General features: G+C 44.3%; 1 protein-coding gene across 1 annotated transcript in view; it reads left to right on the top strand.

Moving 5' to 3' along the window:
• Window positions 1-21,173, top strand: part of TTLL8 (tubulin tyrosine ligase like 8) — a 478,385-nt gene that overhangs the window by 106,706 nt on the left and 350,506 nt on the right. Inside the window, exon 6 of the mRNA XM_085651194.1 lies at window positions 14,204-14,287. Coding sequence (XP_085507320.1) covers window positions 14,204-14,287 — 84 coding nt within the window. The remainder of the gene's footprint in view (window positions 1-14,203; window positions 14,288-21,173) is intronic.

Below are 21,173 nucleotides of genomic sequence, written 5' to 3'. Positions count from 1 at the left end.
TGAGGGGCTGTGAAAGAGGGCTTCGGGAGAGTGTACCGTCAAACCCTACCGATGTGACCATTAAGCCGGATGGGGGAGCCCCCGGAACCAATTGCTTAGATAGCGCACTGCGTGTCGCTCCAGTATCCACTAGGAACTGATCAGTAGAGCCCAAAACCTCAGCCGATACATAAGGGCCCTTCTGATCGACCGGCACCTCAACTGATTCTAACCCCCATCCGACGCATTCCTATGCATGCTGAGAGTCATGGTACCCCGACCGGTCAATCCCTGACGCTTGATACTGATGCTGGCGATCGAAAACATTTGATCTATCTCGGTGCTGCCCAGCAGAATCAAAACGAGCCTGTTCGTTAGAATTCCCTCGAAAGTTCGAGAAACCCCCTCTACCTCGCGGGCCACCGTGGGTATGCCCCTGACGCGATGCATGCAACACCGGGCAGTCCTTAGCCCAATGACCCGATTGCTTACAATACGCACATTGATTCCTATTCAAATCAGACCGGCCCGAGGGAGGACCATAAGATCCTCCCCTGCCTCTATTACTACCCCGTCGAGGCGGGCCATAGACTTGCGCCAACATCACCTTTGTTTTCAAATCTTTCGATTTCTTTTCCTCCTGGCCCTTCGCTTCTTGCTCCTGACGCTCATAATACTGGGCGATAGTCAGGAGGGCCGTCGGTGTAGCGGAGGACCAAGAACTTTCACTCGCTTTTAGACGGGCCGCAACTGCCGGCAGCAGATTAGCCACATATTTATCCGCAAAAAGGTGGCGTCCCGTATCGTCGGTAAGCGACTGTCCACTAAAATCATGAAACGTCTCCTCAAAGCGCGCAAAGAAGTCCGCAACTGACTCATCAACTTTCTGTTTACATGCAGCTAACATATTCCAGTCAATCTTTTTAGGGGGGATAATTGTCTTCAACTTAGCCACAATAGCAGCAGGGAGATCTAAAATATTCTGGGGCGGTTTCTGCGCGGGCTTCCTCTCCCTATCCTCATCCTCCAATTCAGACCATCGAGCCTTAAAAGTGGCAACATCATCTACCTTTCGCACAGATCGCCACATATCTGGTGGTAGAATAAGCCCAAAGAACAAATCTATATCTGCTAAAGTCATAACGCAAGAATTCAAGGCCCCCTCGACTTCTTCATAGAAGGCCGCTGGATTCTTGCGGGGGTCGGGCAGCGCATTCTTTAATGCCATAACATCAGCCCTATGCCACGGAGTGTAAACCCAATTATACACAAAATATCCCTTAGCATCGGCGGAGGTAATGTCCGAGCTAGTCCCCGCTCCTTTAGGAGGAACATACAAAGGCGCCGCCTCTCGAATTGGTTTAACATGCACTATGTCATCCTTATCTGACTGGGAGGTGGATGAGTGGCCCTCTGTTGTGCACGAATCCGACTGCTTCTCCTCCCCTGCTCGCTGGCGCGCTTTCTCTTTAAAGACCAGCACCTCGTCCCGCAAGGCGAACAGCCGCCGAGCCGTATCTGGAGCCTTAGAAAAAGAGAAAACACCATTACGCAATGCTTTAGCATCCGATGACACTTCGTCGGGCTCAAAAACACCAGAACGTTTCCGGAAAGCATCAATCACTTCCTCCGCGAAATGACCCAGAAAATACAATTTATCTCTCTCCTGCCACGCCCCCCAAGTATGAAATAATTCCTCTATGGATATCTTGCCGTTAAGTGCACGGCAGGAAATTTGCCGAAGCTCAGCCATTTGTTCGGCTGATAACATGGACCGCGTATCTACCTTACCCGGACCCGGGACAGAATCTTGCGGCCTCGGAGCAGATGCGCCGACATAAGGGGGCGGAGAGCGATCTAGTAAATAAAAATCATCATCAAGATTATTAAGGACAGGGTAAAGTGGCTGCCGAACAGCATATTGACCCGAAACTTGCAGCCTACGCTCTTTCTCTTGTCTCTCCGTCTGTTCTCTGTCTTCCCGACGCTTCGCTTCCTGTGCTCGCACATGATCATTCTTCCGTTGTTCTTTATCAAACAGCGCTTTCTCACGCTTCTCTCGCTCACGCACCTCCTTCACCCACAACCGTACACACTCAAACATATCCTGACGAGCACGCCGCTTACACATACACTGTTCCACATACTCAATCTTACGTATATCAAACGATCCATACAAAGGCCATCGCAACTCAGGATCTTTTTTTGTATATTTCCTCCATACTGTGCTGTACATTATGGAAGAAAGACCATGCTTCACATACATATCCCTATTAGGAGTCCCCTCTGGGGGAGCTGGAGCAGATTCCTCGAGGTTCAACCGGTTCCCAAAACAGCAACACCACTTACGGAGTGCGCTGAAAGCAGGCATGCTCCGAAATAATGCAAAATATGCAATATTATAGAAAAATGGCACTTAATCGTTGCGCCGTTCAAAGTTACACAGCTCCGGAGAAATCTCTCCACATTACCTGCCTATATGTGTTGCAACGCATATATATTCACAAAGACAAATACAAAATATGACTAGTCATCACAAATCAAACTCAAATAGCCAGATCAGGCTTCAAAAACTCGGAGCAAGTACCGTACACCGGTTCTTACCAATCAAGAGTCCAGATTCCAACTGCCAAGCTCCACAATCGCCCAAACGGCTTTCACGGCAAGACTGACAGAAGAGGTCTCAGTCGAGGACCGGCGCCACCCAGACGGTCAGCTCGGAAGGGAAGGAAGAAAAACCTCGGGATGCCAGGGCTAAGACGCCGCTGGCAGTGATCACGTCCCCGGCCCAATTCCTCACCTTCGTCGCGACCAGTCCTTCGAGCATCCGAGTCGCCGATGAGCCCCACGTTGGGCGCCAATTGATGAATACAGGCCCCAGCTAGGCCCGCAGGACACAAGGGTTCGCTCTCCTGTAATGGAATCTATAAGGAAGTTGGCACGGAAACTGCAAAGTACAAAGACAGCATTTATTAACCCTTAAGGGTGGTCCTACAATCCACACAACACTCTTCAGTATTGCATAGAGTAGCACCAAGAACTTACGTACATGGTCCCCTTTTATACACAATAGAGGGGCTCATAAGTGGGTGGATACAACATGAAGTCGAGGAACATTACCATTTATGGTCATTTTCGATACTGAATCAATATGTGGGCGGAGCTAACACACTCCTTGAGCCCGCGAAAACATGGTCAAGCAAGGCTAACTGATAACAGATGTGGTCAGGTCTGGGCATGTGCCAGATGGACAAAGGAGCTATTTATAGACTGTTACTAGGCAGATTGCAAGAGCAACTAACACAGAGGTTGGACTCTTCTCGGGGGAACACGTGGAAGCATGACAATACAAATGGAGTCCAAGCTTCAGTCAACATAACAGAGAAAACACGATCTATAAAAGGGGAATTAATGTCTTTAGTAAATGCTTAATCACATCGTTGTTTCGATTTACAACAATAGGTGCAATAGATACATTCATTCTTTGTCTGTTTCTAATTATATTGACTGTATGTGTTGTACTGTCCAATCCTAAAAGTCTGCGTCATCTAAATGTGAGGCAAATAATGTGTTTTCAAAATTATAGTACATACAACAAGTTGAATAAAGTCTGCATGTTGTTTGAATTTATAATCCATGGTTAATGAGTATCCTATTGATTGCTTACTATTTTCAGCCACCAATCTGACGTACTCTTTCATAGTGAGAAAGATAATGCGATTCAAAACTCTCTGACTACATTGGCTATCAAGTGTACCTCGAACTTAAAGTGAAGGGTTATTAATGGAATGCCCTGGCCCAATTTGAACAGAGCTCTGAGAGAACTTTTCTTGGCTTTTTTTATAGATCTGATGTTCAGATGGCCCTATAGTTCTGCTTCATCAACTTCTGCCACCCTGCCTTCAATTTATAAACTTGTTCTTTAGTACTAAAAGGCTGGGTTCCCAATCTAGTCTTTACATCTACATAGAGCTTTGGCAAATTGCCTCAGTACTGTAGTTGCCTATTCTCTATGGCCTTTTCATGATATTCTTGCATCAAATTGGATGCCTGAATAATCAAAATTTGTCATTTGTTCCAGGGGTTGTTTATTAATACAAAATGTCTTTTTGAGAGGATTGGTCAAGTTCTCTATCATAAACTTTGTTTTGGTTACATTTTATGGTCAGTTGTTTCTTGTTACAGTAACTGTTGAAAACTCAAATCAAGTGATGCATTGAAGTTTCAGTTAACAAGAGTAGTACAGCATCATCAGAAAATCAAATAAGATATTTTATTAATACAAATCTTAGACAGCTCAAGATTCAGCAAATTAAAGTGGGTAACAGCATTATTTAGGAATAGACTAAACACAAGAAGGGCACAAACATAGCCTTGCTGTACCACTGCTGAAACTGGAAAATCATCTGTACATTCGCCATGTAGCCCATATCATACTCTGAGAATAGAAGGCAAACTATAATTTTCCTCAGCTGATCAAAGGTGGATTTTAAATTTATAAAGGGCATAAATGGTGGCATTCTTCCATGATCAGCATGGTTTGAGCAACTAAGCTGCAATCTCATGGCCTGATCTGTGGTACGAAGACAGTTCCTAGAACTTGTGTGTGTGTTAGAAAGGATTTCTTCTGTTTCAAGCATACTAAGATGCAGTTAAGTAGCGCACATCCCTGGAATTTGGCAGCACCATCCTGCAGCAAGACAGGTCTATAATTAGCTGGAATTTCATGACTGCCTTTTTATGCACGGCAATGATCTGTCATGCACTGGGTACATTAGTGGATGAGATTGTATTAAAACCTTGGTGAGACCAGGAGACCGCACCCTAGGTTCAATGCATATCAAGTCCATTGGGGCCACATGTGAACCATGAGTTTATTTTGTGGTTCTGGCTTGCTTTGGCCACTTTTAACTCCAGAAACATGAACACCAGGTAAGAAGATGTATCAATAATGGGGGGATAGGTATTATGTTCCCCCAAAGAACAAATACTCATATTTGATGTGTAGAGTTTCTTGGAGTGTAGGACCCGTTTTTGCCCCCTAATGCATACCTCTCTAAACATGACAGCCACCTGTCAGACATGTACAAAGTTTTTCATTTTTCAATAACAAACTCCCAGAGCTGAAGTACATTTAGGCCTTTTTTCAGTGTTACGGCTGCAGTGGAATTAAAAGTATATTTTGTGAATTGCAGTTGTCTTACTATTATGTGGTGTTGCTTGAATATGAATTTTCTGAGATAAATGAAAAGACTAAAGGCATTTGGTAAAAAAGAAACAAGTTGGTTTAATTAAATGATGCCATCGGGAGAGCCTGGCCAGAGTACGGCTGCTCAAAATCTCTTGAGGTACAAAGTTTTGGCCATCAATGTATACAGTTCATGAGGTACAATAAAGTAATTTTCTACATTCCAAGTAAGCATCTCAGTTGTAAATAAACAAATAAAGCCATCTGATAATGGCACAGATGGTTCTCGACTGCGGGGAGAGCTAGTGTGGGCCAGTGCGTAAGTGTCCAGATGTCCAGCATGAGGAGCGCTTGTTCACTACGTGTGGTGTGTCTGTTGTGTCCTGATTGTTTGAGTGTGCCTATATACATGCGGTATCTAGCTTTGTGGTATTTCTGGGGAATGCAAGCCATTGACTAAATGGGTTTTATTGGGGCCATTTTTCTCGGACTTGTTTTTGGTGCAACTATTTATTTGTGGAATGGATCAGGGTTTTTCCTGGGTGCTTGTTTGTCTTTGGCTCATAAGGGACCCCGCCGGTGACCTGTTACCCAATAGGACCTGCCTGACCATGTATCTCTGACTCGAGGTTTATGGAGAGGTCACCTTGATTGAATCCGACAGTAATGATGTGAGTTAATTGGAACTTCTAACAATAATATGGCAGCCACTGGTATCATTTTTATCGAGATTATCAACATTACACATACAGGTTTCATTTTGTACATTGATATTGTTCGTACTGGTATTAAAGACATTATGTTTTCTCTAGTCTGAATGTACATTGTCATTGTTCTTATTTGCAACAATAATATCGTATGAGCATGTTTCATGGTATACATTGGTATAATTATTGCTGATGTCGGTGCTGCTGTGTGGGCACAAGTTAATAGCATACATTGACAGTGCATTGATGGGCATTGTGCAGGTACCAGCTGTGGCATACATTCACATTGCATTTACTGAAATTGCTGTTGTCTGGCCTGCACTTCATGACATTCATTGAAATACGTATTCACCCATTCCAACAGTGGGTATGTGTTTTGCATTAGCATATCACTCTCTAAATCCCTACTTAAATTTCCCTTACCCCCATTCATTTTGTAGTAATTATCACCCATTTTCTCTACACTCCCCCTTGTCCCTCCCACATCTAATACTGAATGTTATGCTTACGTGTTGAGAGATCTTCCCCATTGGGATGAAGATCACAGTACAGAAATAATTGGAGAAGCAGAAGTGGAGATCTCCAGCTGTAAATTAGTGAATTGCATTCTGTATTATGTCAAGTAGTACTACTGGAGTACTGTTTTACAAATTCCGAAATAGCTTTTGTGAATCAGGCACAGTGTCTTCTTACACCTTTTAACAGTCCATACCTGACACACTGACAAAGAAATAACTATGCAAACACAAGGAGATGATTGACGGAGCGCTGAAACTTTTCAGACACTCATCCCCAGTCACAGATCTGGGTTGAATCCATCATTGCTCTTTAGCTCACTTTGCCACCTCAGTTCAGACCCAGTTATATTCAAATCAGTCTTCACCCTGTACATCATGGGAACAGTCCAGCCCAAACTGCCAAGCCCTGAACTGGAAACAAGCATCCTGGGACCTTTTTCGGGGTAACACCCCTCATCAGCCAGGCTAGCTCGAATCCAGTGGAAAAGTGAGCAAGGGACCCACGTCTGGGCATTCCCACCCTACTTATGGTGAACAAAGCAAACACAAGGAGATGATGGACAATCAATCAATCAGCATTTGTAGAGCGCTGCACTGTTACCCCATGGGATATCTGGGTGCCCAGTGTCTTCATCGAAAAGCCAGCTCTTGAGTTTCTTCAGGGAGGGTGCTGTTCGGAGGTGGAGGGGCAGGTTGTTCCAGGTCTTGACAGCGACATAGGAGAATGAGCGGCCTCCGCTGCTGCTGCGGAGGATGCGGGGGAGGTGTGTGAGGGAAAATGAGGCAGAGCACAGGTGTCTTGCGGCAGGTGGAAGTTCAGTTGATGGTTGATGTAGTGTGGTCCTTGCTTGTGTAGAGCATGCATGCATGAGGATCTTGAACAGCAACTCTTCTGAATGAGGAACTAATAGAGGTTTTTGGAGGTAAGGAGTGATGCAGGTCCATTTGGGGAGGTCTAGAATCAGTCTGGCTATGGTATTCTGTATAGTCTGGAGTCTTTTTCAGGAGCTGGGTGGAAATTCTGGCATAGAGAGTGGTGCCATAGTGGATGTGACTTCTGATGGGGGCCTGCGTGATGGTCTCACTGGTGTTGATTGGGATCCATCTGAAGATTCTGCAGATCATGCGGACGGTGTGGAAGCAAGAGCAGGTGACTGCGCTGACTGGTTGTTTCATGGTCATTTGGCTGTTGAGGATGATGCCAAGGTTGTGTGCATGGCCAGTTGGTATCGGTACAAGTTCTGCTGGCCACCAGCTGTGGTCCCTTGCAGAGGTGCTCTTCCGATATATTTTTGAGCTGCCAAGTAACCAACTAGAAATGGGTAAGTGGCAAGACTGAGATTTTCTGGTGCTATAAGGATGTAGGTGCGGCCTTGACAACAATAGTTTAATTGGAAATAAAGGGAAAGCATTGAAAACCTGACTGTTTACCTAACTTTAATTATTTATGGGTAGTGGAACAATGATTTGGGTAGACCATAGAACTAGTAAACTATCTCTCACTATATAGGAGCAGCACATTGAGTTCTCGTTATCATTGTTCTAATGTATGTTTTTATTCTATTTTTGTTTTAAAACTGCTCTTTACCACTGACTTGTCAAATTTTATATTGCTCCTCTGTCACAGCCCCACACATGACAAACTGTTTGTACACACTTAATTGAAAAAAGCTGTTGCATGAGTTGTTTCATTTTCTTTTTATATCTCTTATTTATTATTCCAACTTGTGTTTTTATAGCTTTTATGACACGAGCTGTCAAAATAAAGCTTATACATACATATACATACATACTATCGTACCAGAGTACTTCTCGGTACTCAACAAGTCAATGATAACTCCAGACAATAGTGCTTGGGCTTCAATCTCTGGCAGCAAGAGTTCCAGTTAGAGCTACTACACATCTTGACTGTATGCAAGGATTGCTTGGAAACATGGAGAACGTATATTTCATGAGTCCAAGATTGTGCCAAGTTGTTGGGAGAACCCTCTGGTGGTCTGGAAACTGCAGTTTGTTTTGACCCCACTTGTGTGTTTTGCATAGTGCAAGCACCACAAACGCATCGCTTCGCTCAAAGTGGCATTCACAATCTGCTGAACCTTCTGACCTTCCCTGATCCTAAGGACTGCAGTATCCCAGGAGCACTGGCACAGGCGTCTCCGCAATTAGATGCATGTGCCAGTGCTTCTGGGGTAATTTTGTCTTTAGGAGCAGAGAAGGTCGCTCAGATCATTTAATCACATTGAGTGATTAGACTTGGCTTTACGTTGATCCCCTGGGCACGTCGTTTTTTATTTTAACGTTGTTACTATTGATTTGACCAGTCTGTGTCCCTTTTTGGGATGAATTTACCTGGTCCATAATGTCTTTTACATCATGTTCCCTTCATAATCATAGAAGCATAAATTGCTTTGTGGCACACCCGTCTTCTACGGGGCCTCTCAGGTCATCCGCCCTTCCCAGTGCACTCTGCCCCTGTTCGTTACCTGCTTCACGCAATACGGACCTCGCTCAATAAGCCTGCATAGCGCTCACATACATTTGAGGGTGCCACACATACTAAATTTTGACATCCTACCTATCTGGTGGAAGTTTTTTGGAGTGCACTAACTGACATCCACCATAAGGAATATCCTTTAGTAGGTACTTCCCAATCTTCGCCCTGATAATTACCCTTCATAATTAATCCTATAGGGTCGAAACACTGACACAATGATAGTGTACTGTTTTTTATGTTATTTTGAAGCCTTTCACTCTTTAACAAAGTGTGTATGAAACTCCACTGCTTCCTCAATCACTCACTAATTATCTACATTTACTGTATAGCACTAGTACACTTTATACCCACTTACCTCACTTTCATTGCGCCGTTGCGTCATTTGGGAGCACCACTTTATCTCTAGGGGCCAGATATATGACCATTTGATTTTGCGCTTCGCAATTTGTGACAAATTGTGAGCTGCAAATTGCGAGGCGCAAAATCAAATGTACCATAGTGTTTTTAACACTGCTTGCAATTCTTAATGGGGTCGCAAATTGCGAGGCTTATTAATATTAATGAGCCTCTCGCAATTTGCGAGCCCATTGAGAATGACAGGCCCTCCCAGGGATTGTGGCCTGCTGGGCTCAGAAGCCCACCATGTCTGGGACTGCTTTTAAATAAAGCTTTTTTTTAAATGCAGCCCGTTTTCCTTAAAGGAAAACGGTATGTATTTAAAAAAAAAAATTGGTTTCATTGTTTAAGGGCAGGCAATGGCCCTATATGCTTTAAGTAAGAAGGCTCAATGAGATTTTTTGTGATCCTAATGCAGTTTTATATAGCGTGAACTTGACCTGCAGGTATTAGACTGCTTTACATGAGCACCAGTTGCATTACATATGGACACACATTCATCTTTAGGGACAGGTAGATTAGATGATTTGCCCAGAATCACAGGATGTTTGAACCTCCCGCCAGACTTGAACCTTGTTCTTCAGCTTCAAAGTCGGCCACTCAAGCCGTTAAACCACATCCTCTCATTAAATAGAACTGTTTTGTTTTCAGTTACACTAATCAGTTGATGGTTCATACTTCCCCCTTGAGGGACCATTGTTTCCTTTATTACTTCTGCTTTCCCCAAGCTCACATACTTAAGATGCTTTCTCATCCCCCACCTCAACTCACATGGATGCAGTTTCAGACCCTCTGACGGTCTACCGATCTCCCTAAAAATTAACAGAAAGAGGGTACAGGGAAACACAACACCCCTGACATCAGCCAGTAATTTTCCACCTCGTAACAATGATGTTTAGAAAGCTTTAGTGGCTCTATTGGCAGCCCCTGGTGATAGACAAATATACTATGCCTAGCAACGGGCAGACAACATGTCTGGATGCCTCACCATACTCACAGCTACTCACTATACTTTTCATCACCATCCACTCCTCCCCACCTTGATAACAGGGCACGCGAGCTAATGGGGCCTGAATGGAAGAATGAAATGTGGAATATGCCTTAAATAATGCACACACACTGCACAGGAGGTTGCCATCTAGTTTTGAGTGGGGTATTGAAAAGATGAGACCACTCTTACATTTCTGCTGATGGCCGTGTATTTTGACATGAATTGACTGTGAACTTGGCAGTCATATTAGGTGAGTGCCCTCTCATCTTCTGCCCCTAAGGGAGCTGAAATCTGAACGCGGAACTTCTGGGACTTTTAGAAATAACAATTCACTTTCTAGAACTGGCATCAACTACAGAACTTAATCTGGACATGGATCGCCAGTAATAGAATTTTAATGAAACGTGATGTAACCGGATGTGTAATGTCATGGGGAACCATTCTTACATGATTTATGCAGTCGGACATACCTTTTATGTAAAGCCCTGTTGCTACCGTTTAGGTCATGTTCGTACTATAGAAAACTGAAAATAAATGAAATAAAACTGAAATTCTAAGTCTGTGCTCTACCATTCTACTCTCTATCTTTTGTTTTTGTCTGGAAAACTGACTGGGCCTCTTTTGCAACCAGATCTAGAAAAAATAGGGTGGAATCCTGGTGCAATGTTTCATTCACAACTTTATGTGCAACGAATGTCACCTACTTTCATCTAAAAATTGCACCATGCTAAGGACCTTTCATTGGATCATATTGACTCAAGCTGTTGTGTTCTCTGAGTATGTCTATTGCTTAGTGATGTACTTGAACTCTGCCCATTTTGTAGGTCTCGCAGACCTAGCTCTGGAGCGCGCATGCGCTCCTCGCTCTGTGAGACATATTGTAGTAGAGGAGATTTCAGAAGGGGACTTGAAGCACCGCCTATCATTTCTATTGGCTGGCGTCATACTTTATGCTAAACGCTGGCCTCCGATTCAAAATGAGGCTTCTTGGTTACCGCCCTGTCTCCTTTTGGGACGGCCCACCCGAACTGGATCTTTTGCTTGCGGCGTTACACAGTATCTTTTAATTACCGGGTAAGTACTATTTTTTTAACATTCGTGTATGGTTGTTTAACATTGTGGTAGCGCGATACCTTGCAGGGAGTGGGGTTGTTTAGTTTCGTAACGGCACTGAGTGGGCTTCCCTAAGGTCTGAGCGTAAAAGGAAGGGTTTCTCTTCTCCTCGCGTTCCTGCTTTAAGTTCCTCACGGCCCGGCCCGATATCTTGTTTGTACAGTACTTGGGGGATTGGCAGTCCTTTACAAGCTTCGTATTGTAATCTTTCAAGTCTCTACCCCATGATAAGAAAAGGCACAACATGCCACCCCTGGTTCCGGGCGGATCCCTTTAACTGATAAAAAGAGGGGGCTCACAAATCTCTCCCCCACACCCACTCCGGGGCGCGTTCTGCATTATGTGCCCTGCACTGCCAGGCGACAGCTGGCTCCATAATAAGGACATTATACGCCTCTTGTAGAAGCCCTCCTCCTGGTGGCGTGAAACCTGGTCGTCGCCCGCACCCCCTTCCAGTACAGATTCTACTCATCCGGCCAAACAGCACAGACTACCGACCCCGCTCATTATCACCTCAGAAACCCCCCGGAGCTCTGGCACAAGCATTGCACGATGTCTTTCAATTACCGGGTAAGCACAATTTTTTGAACATTTGTGTATGGTTCTTTGACATTGCGGTAGCTTTTTTTATTAACTTGTTATTCAGTTTTGGCTATGTGTTTTTTCAATGGCCCGACCCGATACCTTGCAGGGAGTGGCGAGGGGGGTTGTTTAGTTTCGTTATGCCACTGAGTGGGCTTCCCTAAGGTCTGAGACGCCCCTTCTGCGACCTTCATGGTCTGTAGCCTGGTGCTTCACCAAACCCAAAGGGGAAAATAAGTCACTTACGCAAGCTCTGAACACATCCAAACACAACGTCAGCAGCAGATAAGGCGGTCCGACCAGTGGCGGCCATCTGATCCTAGCAAAACTACCCCTAATTAACCAACCAAGCCCATCCTTTCACCAAACCAACTTAAGCCCCCCAACTAAACTCTGCCAACTCCCCATATTCTACAAAACCAACCTCTCATCCGCCTTGAAAAAAATAATTAACGACCCCTCCAGCCAAATTTAACCCTTGCATACACACCCTCTTGACAGAACATAACCACTCACCCCCTGCTCCACCAAAACCAAGCTCAAACTATGCCATTCCCCTTTGCTCCGACCACAGTAAAGTCTCACCCGCTCCAATAAAACAACTCGTCCCACACACAAGACAATCTCCGCCAAAACCCTCCCTAAACACAAACCTTAGCTAACTCACCTCTCCCTAAACACAACTTTGGCATCCCCTTCCCTAAATTGAAACCTCACCCCAAAACAGAGATCTAAGAAAATAAGCATTTGCAATGCAATAGGTTTCGCATTTACACAAGTTTAAGCTATTGGCATTGTAAATAACAGTGCCTTTTATTTCTGTTTTAAAAACCAAAACATAATTATAAGGCATCGTCATTTACAATGCCACTAGCTCAAACTTGCGTAAATGCGAGACCTATTGCATGGCAAATGCGTGTTTTTTTGTACTTGAACTTGACCGATAAAACTGTGCAAGACAACTCAATATGAATATTTGTCCCTAGGGGTTGAAACAATGTCGCCAGTGCACATTCGGTTTTTGATTGTTCACTGTGATTGAAGCCCGGATTAAGCGAAATATGCTAAGTGCTACGTGGAAGATATGATCTAGATTCAAACTGTCATAAAAAGGTATTCAGTTTGCTAAAAAACAGAAAACGCTTCTTTCTTGCTTAAATTCCAAACTGGACACCACCAAGTAGCAATGCCACAGACTTAGGGGGAAGTGCCTTAAAGTAGCAGGAGTTGCTCTCTCGAATGTGCTACCCAACTCCTTTTGGAACACCCTATTGCATAGCAGCTTCAAGAAGTACTCAGAAAAGATTTATTGAATGTACTTGGCTGTTGAATGTATTATTGACTGCTCCTCTTGTAGGTATATACACCTCCCCATGTAATTTGCTTATTTGCTTAATGTATCAATAATTCCTCCCGGCATTCTTAGGCTAAATGTTTATTTTCTGCAAAATGTATTTCCTTTCTTCCCCACTGATACCTGCCATATCCACTACGTATTTATATTTTGTCCATTGTTCATGCACTTTCAGTTTTGTATTTTCTTTTGTCTGTAGTTGTCAAGGATCTAGATAATTTCTGGCATTTGTTGTTTAATTCTAATAAAAAAGTATACCACTTAAATGGAATAAGGTACAAAGTATATGGGCCTGAGCCCTGTTTACCAGGGCATATTCAACAAGAATTCTGTAATCCACGTAGGGGATAACCCGCAAGTAAATGGATTACCCCATAAGTACAATATACGATAATCAAAATGGAGCAGGCGTGTAATGTACATCATTGAGCAAGACTTCTCTATGCAATGTGAGGGCAGAGACGCACATGCACGTTTTTCTGAAAGCACATACCCAAGGCGTGTTCTGTGAGTAGCTAGGGAAATGCAGTGCAAATTGGTGAACATCCACAGATAAAGAAATGTGTGGGTATTTGTAAAGGTGTGGAATTAAACATGTCCTTTAAACCAAAATGTATTACGTCTAAGTAGTGCAGTACATGTGGAAAAGAGCATAATGCATTCCCTTTTTTTCAAGATACGTGTGAGAAAGGGTCAAACAGTCGCAAGACAGTGTTCAGAATACCACCACAGTTGCAAACCACGCGCATGTGTGGCGTGCGTTACCCATTGCACACGTTTCATTAATAAATCCGATTCTATGAACTTCATAAATGTGCTTTTGCATGCAGCAGCAATTTGGGCCGACAAAACTATTTATACATTTCTGATTTTTGCAGGAAAACTGCAAACTAATGATGGGAGGGACTGGACTACGAGGCAGTTGACAGGAGGTGATATGGTAGAAGAAGGTGAACTGAAAGGTAGGCATATATTGACAGAATTTGTGGGGAGAAGGTCTGCATTAAGAGCTTGGAGGGAGTATGTATAGGCACCAGAAATTGGGGTAATTGAACTTCTGAGAGGACATTTTGCATTACTCATGTCTTTCTAAATCCTTAGAAGAATATGCGATGTAACCTGCCCACCAAAGCCACGGATCCTAAGACGTGAGTGCTGCAGCCTGACTTTCAGAATCATAGCTTGGGAAGTGTTTGACACGGCAGCACCCCCAAATCATGGGGACAGGGGAAAGTGAAGCAAGTTTGTTCCCCCGCCACCAAGACTTCAGGGGCATTAATCCTAAAGCTTGGAATGTGGAGAGAATGGTCCTCTGCTTCGACCACAGACTGGTAGCTAAAGCCTAAACCAGTTTGTCACCGTCTGATTGGTGGGCCATCCACATAAATGCTCCAGTCAACTTACCAAAGGAATGCCCATGCTCCAGGACTGAAGTCAGCTTACTACACTAGAACGGACTCTTTTCCACTGCACTACACTTATCTACGGGCACCAGCACTTCTAGCAAGTTAACACCTAAGAGCAAATAAAAGGACAGTGATGGTGCTATTTCAAGTGCCCTGGAGTAATCCTCATTACCAGCCTCTGCAAGACTACCTGGCCACTCATTATGAGGGCCCATGTAGAAAAGAACAAAATGATCTTAGATTCTGGCCGAGAAAGAAAAACCTGTCCTAGGCTGACCCTTTCAAGGCTCCTTACAAAGCAAACCTTGCATATACTTGTGAAACTAAAGGAAAATAAGCTTAACTAGGCGCAGGAACAGTATCATCCTAGCATAGATATATTTCTACTGGTGAGCCTACCAACATGAATTTCTCAGTGATCAATAGCACATAGTTTTCTACAGGGAGTATACAAATGTGTATTAAAGTGGTAACATGATGATCTGTTTTCGTACATGGGGTCACGTTCCTAAAGTTAAACTGTAATCTGTATGGGGAACAAAGAGGCAATGCCACGTTGTTTTGAAGTGCAACAGTTCTAGCTCAAAGTATCATTAGGTATCAATATAATGTATTTGCTCTCTTGTGACTTTCCCCGTACCTTTGAAAGGATCCCTTTTTAGTCCAGGTTCTTGGTTTTTAAAGAACAAACAAAACCGAAGGGAAAGCGGCGACTTTTTTTTTTTTTTTTGGACATACGCGGCTGTTTGTTTGTTCGTCCTCTATGACGGGAGCTCTGGGCGGCGAATCGGGCAGCTTCAGCAGCGGAGGCGGCTGGAAAGTTGTACGCCCTATTGGCCCTGAATTAAGTCTGAAGGACGAAGACGAGGAAACACATCGCGGAGTATCGGCCGGTTTCTGGCTTTGGTCTGTTGCCGCCCTGGAGCTGCGACGGGGGAGAAAGGCACGCTGTCGAGCGCTTACTGTATGTAGTGCGCTAGTCAATTCCCAAGCTGTTAATCTTGGGCTTGATTTACGGGGAGCAGTGGAAGGTCAAGAGGCAGATCAGTGTCCTATGGGCACAAGGCAAACGGAAATCTGCTTAGAGGAGTCTTCGGAGAAGTCTGAGGAGGAGGGTTTGCAGCCGCATTTAAGGTCCCCCAAATCTAAAAGCAAAGGCAGAGGGGGTCGCAGAAAAGGCAGAGGTCCGGAGAAGGAGTCCACGCGTCATACTCCACCCGAGGTAACCCAGGTTAGGCTGGTGGGAGGCCTTCTTAAAGGTAAGAAAGCTTCTTCTTATTTGTCTACAGAAGTGAAATCAAAGGGCATAAGCGCAAACGGAGCCAGACGTAAGGTGAAAATTAAAAGGGATTTGAGCACAGAGTTGGGTAATAAAATAACACCGTCCCTGCGTTCTTACTTCAAAGCAATACCCCAGGTACTTTGTTTACAAGACGCTCAAGATATGTCTGCCTCTCTGTCAGTTACGGACTCAGGGGTGGTGAGAATGCCCGTTCCCATCATTCCGGATGTCATGGATCCTCAGTTCTCAGTTCTGGATTGTACTTCTGCCCCCTCTTTTGCTCCCTGTCCTGCCCCCTGTTCTGCCCCTTGTCCCCCCTTAGGAGGCGACTCAGTGGCACTGCCCACTTCTGTGAACCTCTCACCTACGGGGGAGTTAGTTATATCTAGGGGCGATCCCTTGCCCGGAGGCTTGACTGCACCGTTAACACGTGAATGCCAGGGGGGCGGAGCAGAACTGGATTCTGTTGACACAATTAGAGCAGGGTTGGGTGTTCCCCCACATTTGGCACAACAACAAGCCTCCGCTTCTTATCATGAGATTGAGGGTTCAGTTTCCGCTGCCTCCCTACTAGCAATGTTTTCTTCCCTCTCTCAAGATATCAAAAAGGGTTTTGAAGAATCCTCCGCTAACCAGATGGACATTCGCAACCATTTTGAGTCCCTAGACAAAAAGATCGATGGTTTAACTTCCAGGACTGGAGAGTTAGAAGAAACAGTCACTGCGTTGTCCACGCACCTCGATAAGGCTGAGGAGGAGATTGTCAAGCTGCGGAAGGTCGACCAGACCCTATTAGACAGGATGGAAGTCTTAGAGAACAATGCCAGAAGATCTAATATCCGTATACTTAATGTACCAGAGGGCTCTGAAGGCTCTGATGTTAAATCTTATGTGGTGCAGCTATTGAAGGAGTCGCTGGCTCTAGATCAGTCAGCAGAAGAACTGGCCGTTGACATTCAAAGGGTCCATAGGGACCCATTTAGGCGCAACCAGCAAAGAGCTAAGCCTCGCAAAATCCTCGTCAACTTCCACACCTATGCCCTTAAAGAGCGGATTCTTAATTTAGCCTTGAAGCAAAAATCTCTTCCTGGAAAGGGATTCACTTTCCTTATTAGGTCAGATTTATCCAGGGCCACGTTAGAAAAACAGTGGGAGTTTGGAAGGCGGCTTGAGGCATTCAGAAAGTTGGGAGCCACCGCCCAGTTGGTTTTCCCTGCTGTCTTGAGGGTGATGTTTAACAACAAAATGTCTAACATAAGTACAGTGCAAGCAGCTGATGAGCTCCTCTTAGAACTAGGCAACAAGACAACGGGTTAAGTTAGAATTAAGGAAGGATTTGAAAAAAAAAAAAAAACAATCAACAAATAACAAACAAAAAAAAAAAAAAAAAGAGGGTGGACAAGAAATTTCTTTGTGTACTTTCCCAACTACCTTCCGCTTGTATAAACGGTTACTCCGAACTCTTTTTTTTTTATTGCAACTTAGTTCAGGGGTGGGTGTGAAACATGGGAGCTTGAGTTGGGGGTGCCATCTGCTGGATTCGATCCGGTTAGATACACCACGGGTTCTCCAGGGGGGGGTGGAGGGGGTGAGGGTGGGGGGGTTGGGAGGGTCACGGGGTAAAACGATTAAAAATTTCCTCTTGTGCCATCTTAGCGTTCTATTATTTCTTGCTTTGAATATGAAAATTTTAGATATGTTGTTGTCTGCTATAAAGTTAGGTCAGACAAATGAGGGCACCTACGCGAGGTTTTGTATTCTTAGGGTCAGCTATCTAACATCATGGCTTTGGCTAATTTAAAGATATTATCGTGGAATGTGAATGGTCTGCGTACTAAACCCAGGGCTAGGAAAATATTACAATATCTTAGAGACTCAGAGGCACAGGTCATTTTATTGCAGGAGACGCACTTGACTCAGGATGAAATGGACGCAGTAGTCAAAAGTAATAAGTGGATCGACTTTGCAATTTCTACTTCGCAGTCTTTGACTTGTAGAGGAGTATCGATCGTTTTTAAAAAGTATCTCAGAGCTAGGGTATTGGATTTCAAAGTCGATCCTGCAGGCAGGTGGGTAATCGCAGCACTCTCCATCTTGGGTACCCAGATAACTCTGGTGGGGTATTACGGTCCCAATCAGGACGACCCGTCTTCATTAGAGGTAATTCTATCTCACCTCTTGACCTTTCCAGAACCTGTAGTTTTTGCTGGTGATTTTAATATTGTCCTAAATCCCTCCCTGGATAAATCTTGCAATAGTCGATCGCTAATTTCATCTAAATCAAGGTCTGTTTTGTTAAATGCTATGAAGCAGTTTGCATATGCAGATATTTGGAGGTTAAGGGCAGGGGAAAAACAGGGTGTCTCCTACAGAAATCACAAATACAACCATCAATCTAGAATTGATTTTATACTAATTAGCCATTCCTTAGTAGATCTTGTTAAAGATATTAAATACCTTCCAATCCACCTGTCTGACCATTCGGCTATAGCTTTGGATCTTACATCACTATTGAGGGCCCCGGCGAGGAGTTGGTCCTTCGATCGTTCCTTACTCTCCCACTCAGAAGACGTTCTTTTTCTTAAGTCTGAGGTGAGCCTCTTTTTAAGGGTAAATGTTGACTCGGCAGACATTGGAATTGTATGGGACTCTCTGAAAGCATTTCTGAGAGGGCTTATTACAAATAAAGCGGCTTTCAGGAGGAAGGAATATAGGGAGGCCGTTATGTCAGCCGAAGCAAATATTGTTAAGATTCAGACCCAATTAGATCAAGAGGAGAATTATAGCACAGCAGCGGTCCGCTCTTCTTTGTCTGAGAGTTTACTTTCTTCAAAGGGCCATCTAGCTTCGATTTTAAATCAGCGGTTTCAAGAAAGGTGGGAGGCCAGCAAACTTGCACACTTTCAATATGGAGAAGGAGCGGGGAAACTATTGGCCTGGAAAACCAAAACTGACCAAGTACGGAATAACATCGAGGTGATTAGAGTCAATGGTTCCCCGCTCTCCCGGGATGATGACATTAGATCTGCCTTTAGAGATTTTTTCAAAATATTTATTGTGAAGACAAGAATATTAGTTTAAATACCATCAATGACTGGCTTAGCAAGATCACCCTTCCAGCACTTTCTGCTGAGCAGAGCGAAACATTAGAAGGTGAAATCTCGGAGGAGGAAGTCATCAAGGCCTTACATGATGCCAAAAAGGGAAAGGCGTCTGGTACAGACGGCCTCCCGGCTGAATTATATAAGGTGCTTGAGCGGGAACTTGTCTCTTTCCTGGTTCTACTATTTAATAACATCTTATTGGCTGGAGGGTCTCCCCCTAAGTCCTGGGACAGTGCGTCCATCACTGTAATTTTAAAACCGGGGAAATCACCAATGGCATGTAGCTCATATAGGCCTATTTCCATTCTGAACGCAGATTATAAACTATTTGCTTCAATTTTGGCAAATAGACTAGCTCTTGTTGCACCTAAAATACTACATCCCGATCAGAAAGGGTTTGTCAAGGGGCGCCAGTTACATGAACTGACATATGACCTAATTGGGGCAATAGATCTGGCAGTTTTGGAGCCGTCCCCCTTGGCGGTCCTTACCCTGGACGCTGCCAAGGCCTTCGACAGAGTGAATTGGTCGTATCTGTCGGAGGCCCTGGCGAAGTTTGGAGTGGGACCAGTGTTTCGTCGGACAATTACCCTTTTATATCAGAACCCAAGTGCTTGTGTATTGGTGAACGGAGGTTTGTCCGATCCCTTTAACATCTCGAGAGGTACAAGGCAGGGTTGCCCTCTCTCTCCGCTCCTATTTGACCTGTATGTTGAACCCTTTGCCCAAAGTCTGAGGGATAATGTTAACATCAAGGAGTTTGCGTGTAGGGGCTGGGAGAGAAAAGTGGCCCTCTACGCGGATGACATCATTATCTATACTTCCGATGCTCATATGGCTCTTCCAGAAATATTCAAGCTAGCCTCTGCTTTCGGAGAAAATCCTCTGTAAGGTTATGCTATGCTGATCGTTGGTATGTCAAGCTATACTGCTATGGGACGAGGCTCTCGCTCACCGTTTGGTCCCCTCCAGTTGCCGACTGAGCTAGCATTTTGTTTGCTAACCTATCGATCACGCACATAGAACCTTGGTGGCGCATGAGGACAAAAAAAAAAAAAAAAAGAATTAACTCAGCTCAGTGGCGTTAGCCATTTAGCTATGCCACGCTATGTTAATTCCGAAGCCGCGGGATGCGTCGTATCTACAACGATAAGAGGAATCCTTTTGCTATCCCCTGCGCCGGCGTACAATTAGCTGCTATGCATCAACGCAGGCACCCTTGAATGGTGCAAGGATGCCTGCGTCACGGGGATGATTGTTTGTGTGCAGAAAGGTGTCCCTTCCTGCACATAAACAATCAGAAATGGTGTTTCGAAACTTCTACGTGTGCTAATGCAGCATGTGATTTTTTTAAATGACTGTTTATGTGCACGAAGGGACACCTTCCTGCTCATAAATAAGCACAAGAGGTGATTTCCTCATTCTATGTGTGCTGCAGAATGCAGCACGCTTAGAAAGAGAAAAAAACGAGGAGAAATTAATACATTTCTCCTCGTTGCAGCCCCCTACGTCTCCCCTGGGGAGGCGTAGCATTCTACGTATTTCCAGGTTTATGATTTCTTGTAAATCCGGAAACGTGTCAGAAGCCATTGGTGTTGCATGAGAACACCCACAGCAACACCAATGGCATGCCCCGGTCGTGCAAAGTGTTGCGTTTAAAGTGAGCATATTTACAGCAGGGTGGCTTTACGTGTCCTTGTAAATATGGGGCAGCAGATGCACCGCCGGTGTGCCACAAAATGTTATGCACCAACGGCACAAGGGGATAGTAAATAAGCCCCAACATTTCTTAGGAAACATAAAACCGGTCCTGGTATTCCTATTTGTACTTAAAGTTTTAATAATGAGGAATACGCCACTGATAATAGAGAGTAGCAGAGGACACATATTGCCAAACAAGCCTCAAAACTGTAGATACATAGTAGGCATATAACAACAGTATTCTATGTAATTTTCAGCCCTATGTAATTATGTGCTACACATGGATAGACAGCCTTGCTCTACATGTTGTAATTTGGCAAAAACCCATACTCTTAAGTTAGCAATTTATCAACAT

This window comes from Triturus cristatus, chromosome 4_1, assembly GCF_964204655.1.
Source record: "Triturus cristatus chromosome 4_1, aTriCri1.1, whole genome shotgun sequence".
NCBI classification, from domain to species: Eukaryota; Metazoa; Chordata; class Amphibia; order Caudata; family Salamandridae; genus Triturus; species Triturus cristatus.
Note: the sequence above shows the minus strand (reverse complement) of the source record. Positions and strands in the feature narration are given on the sequence as shown.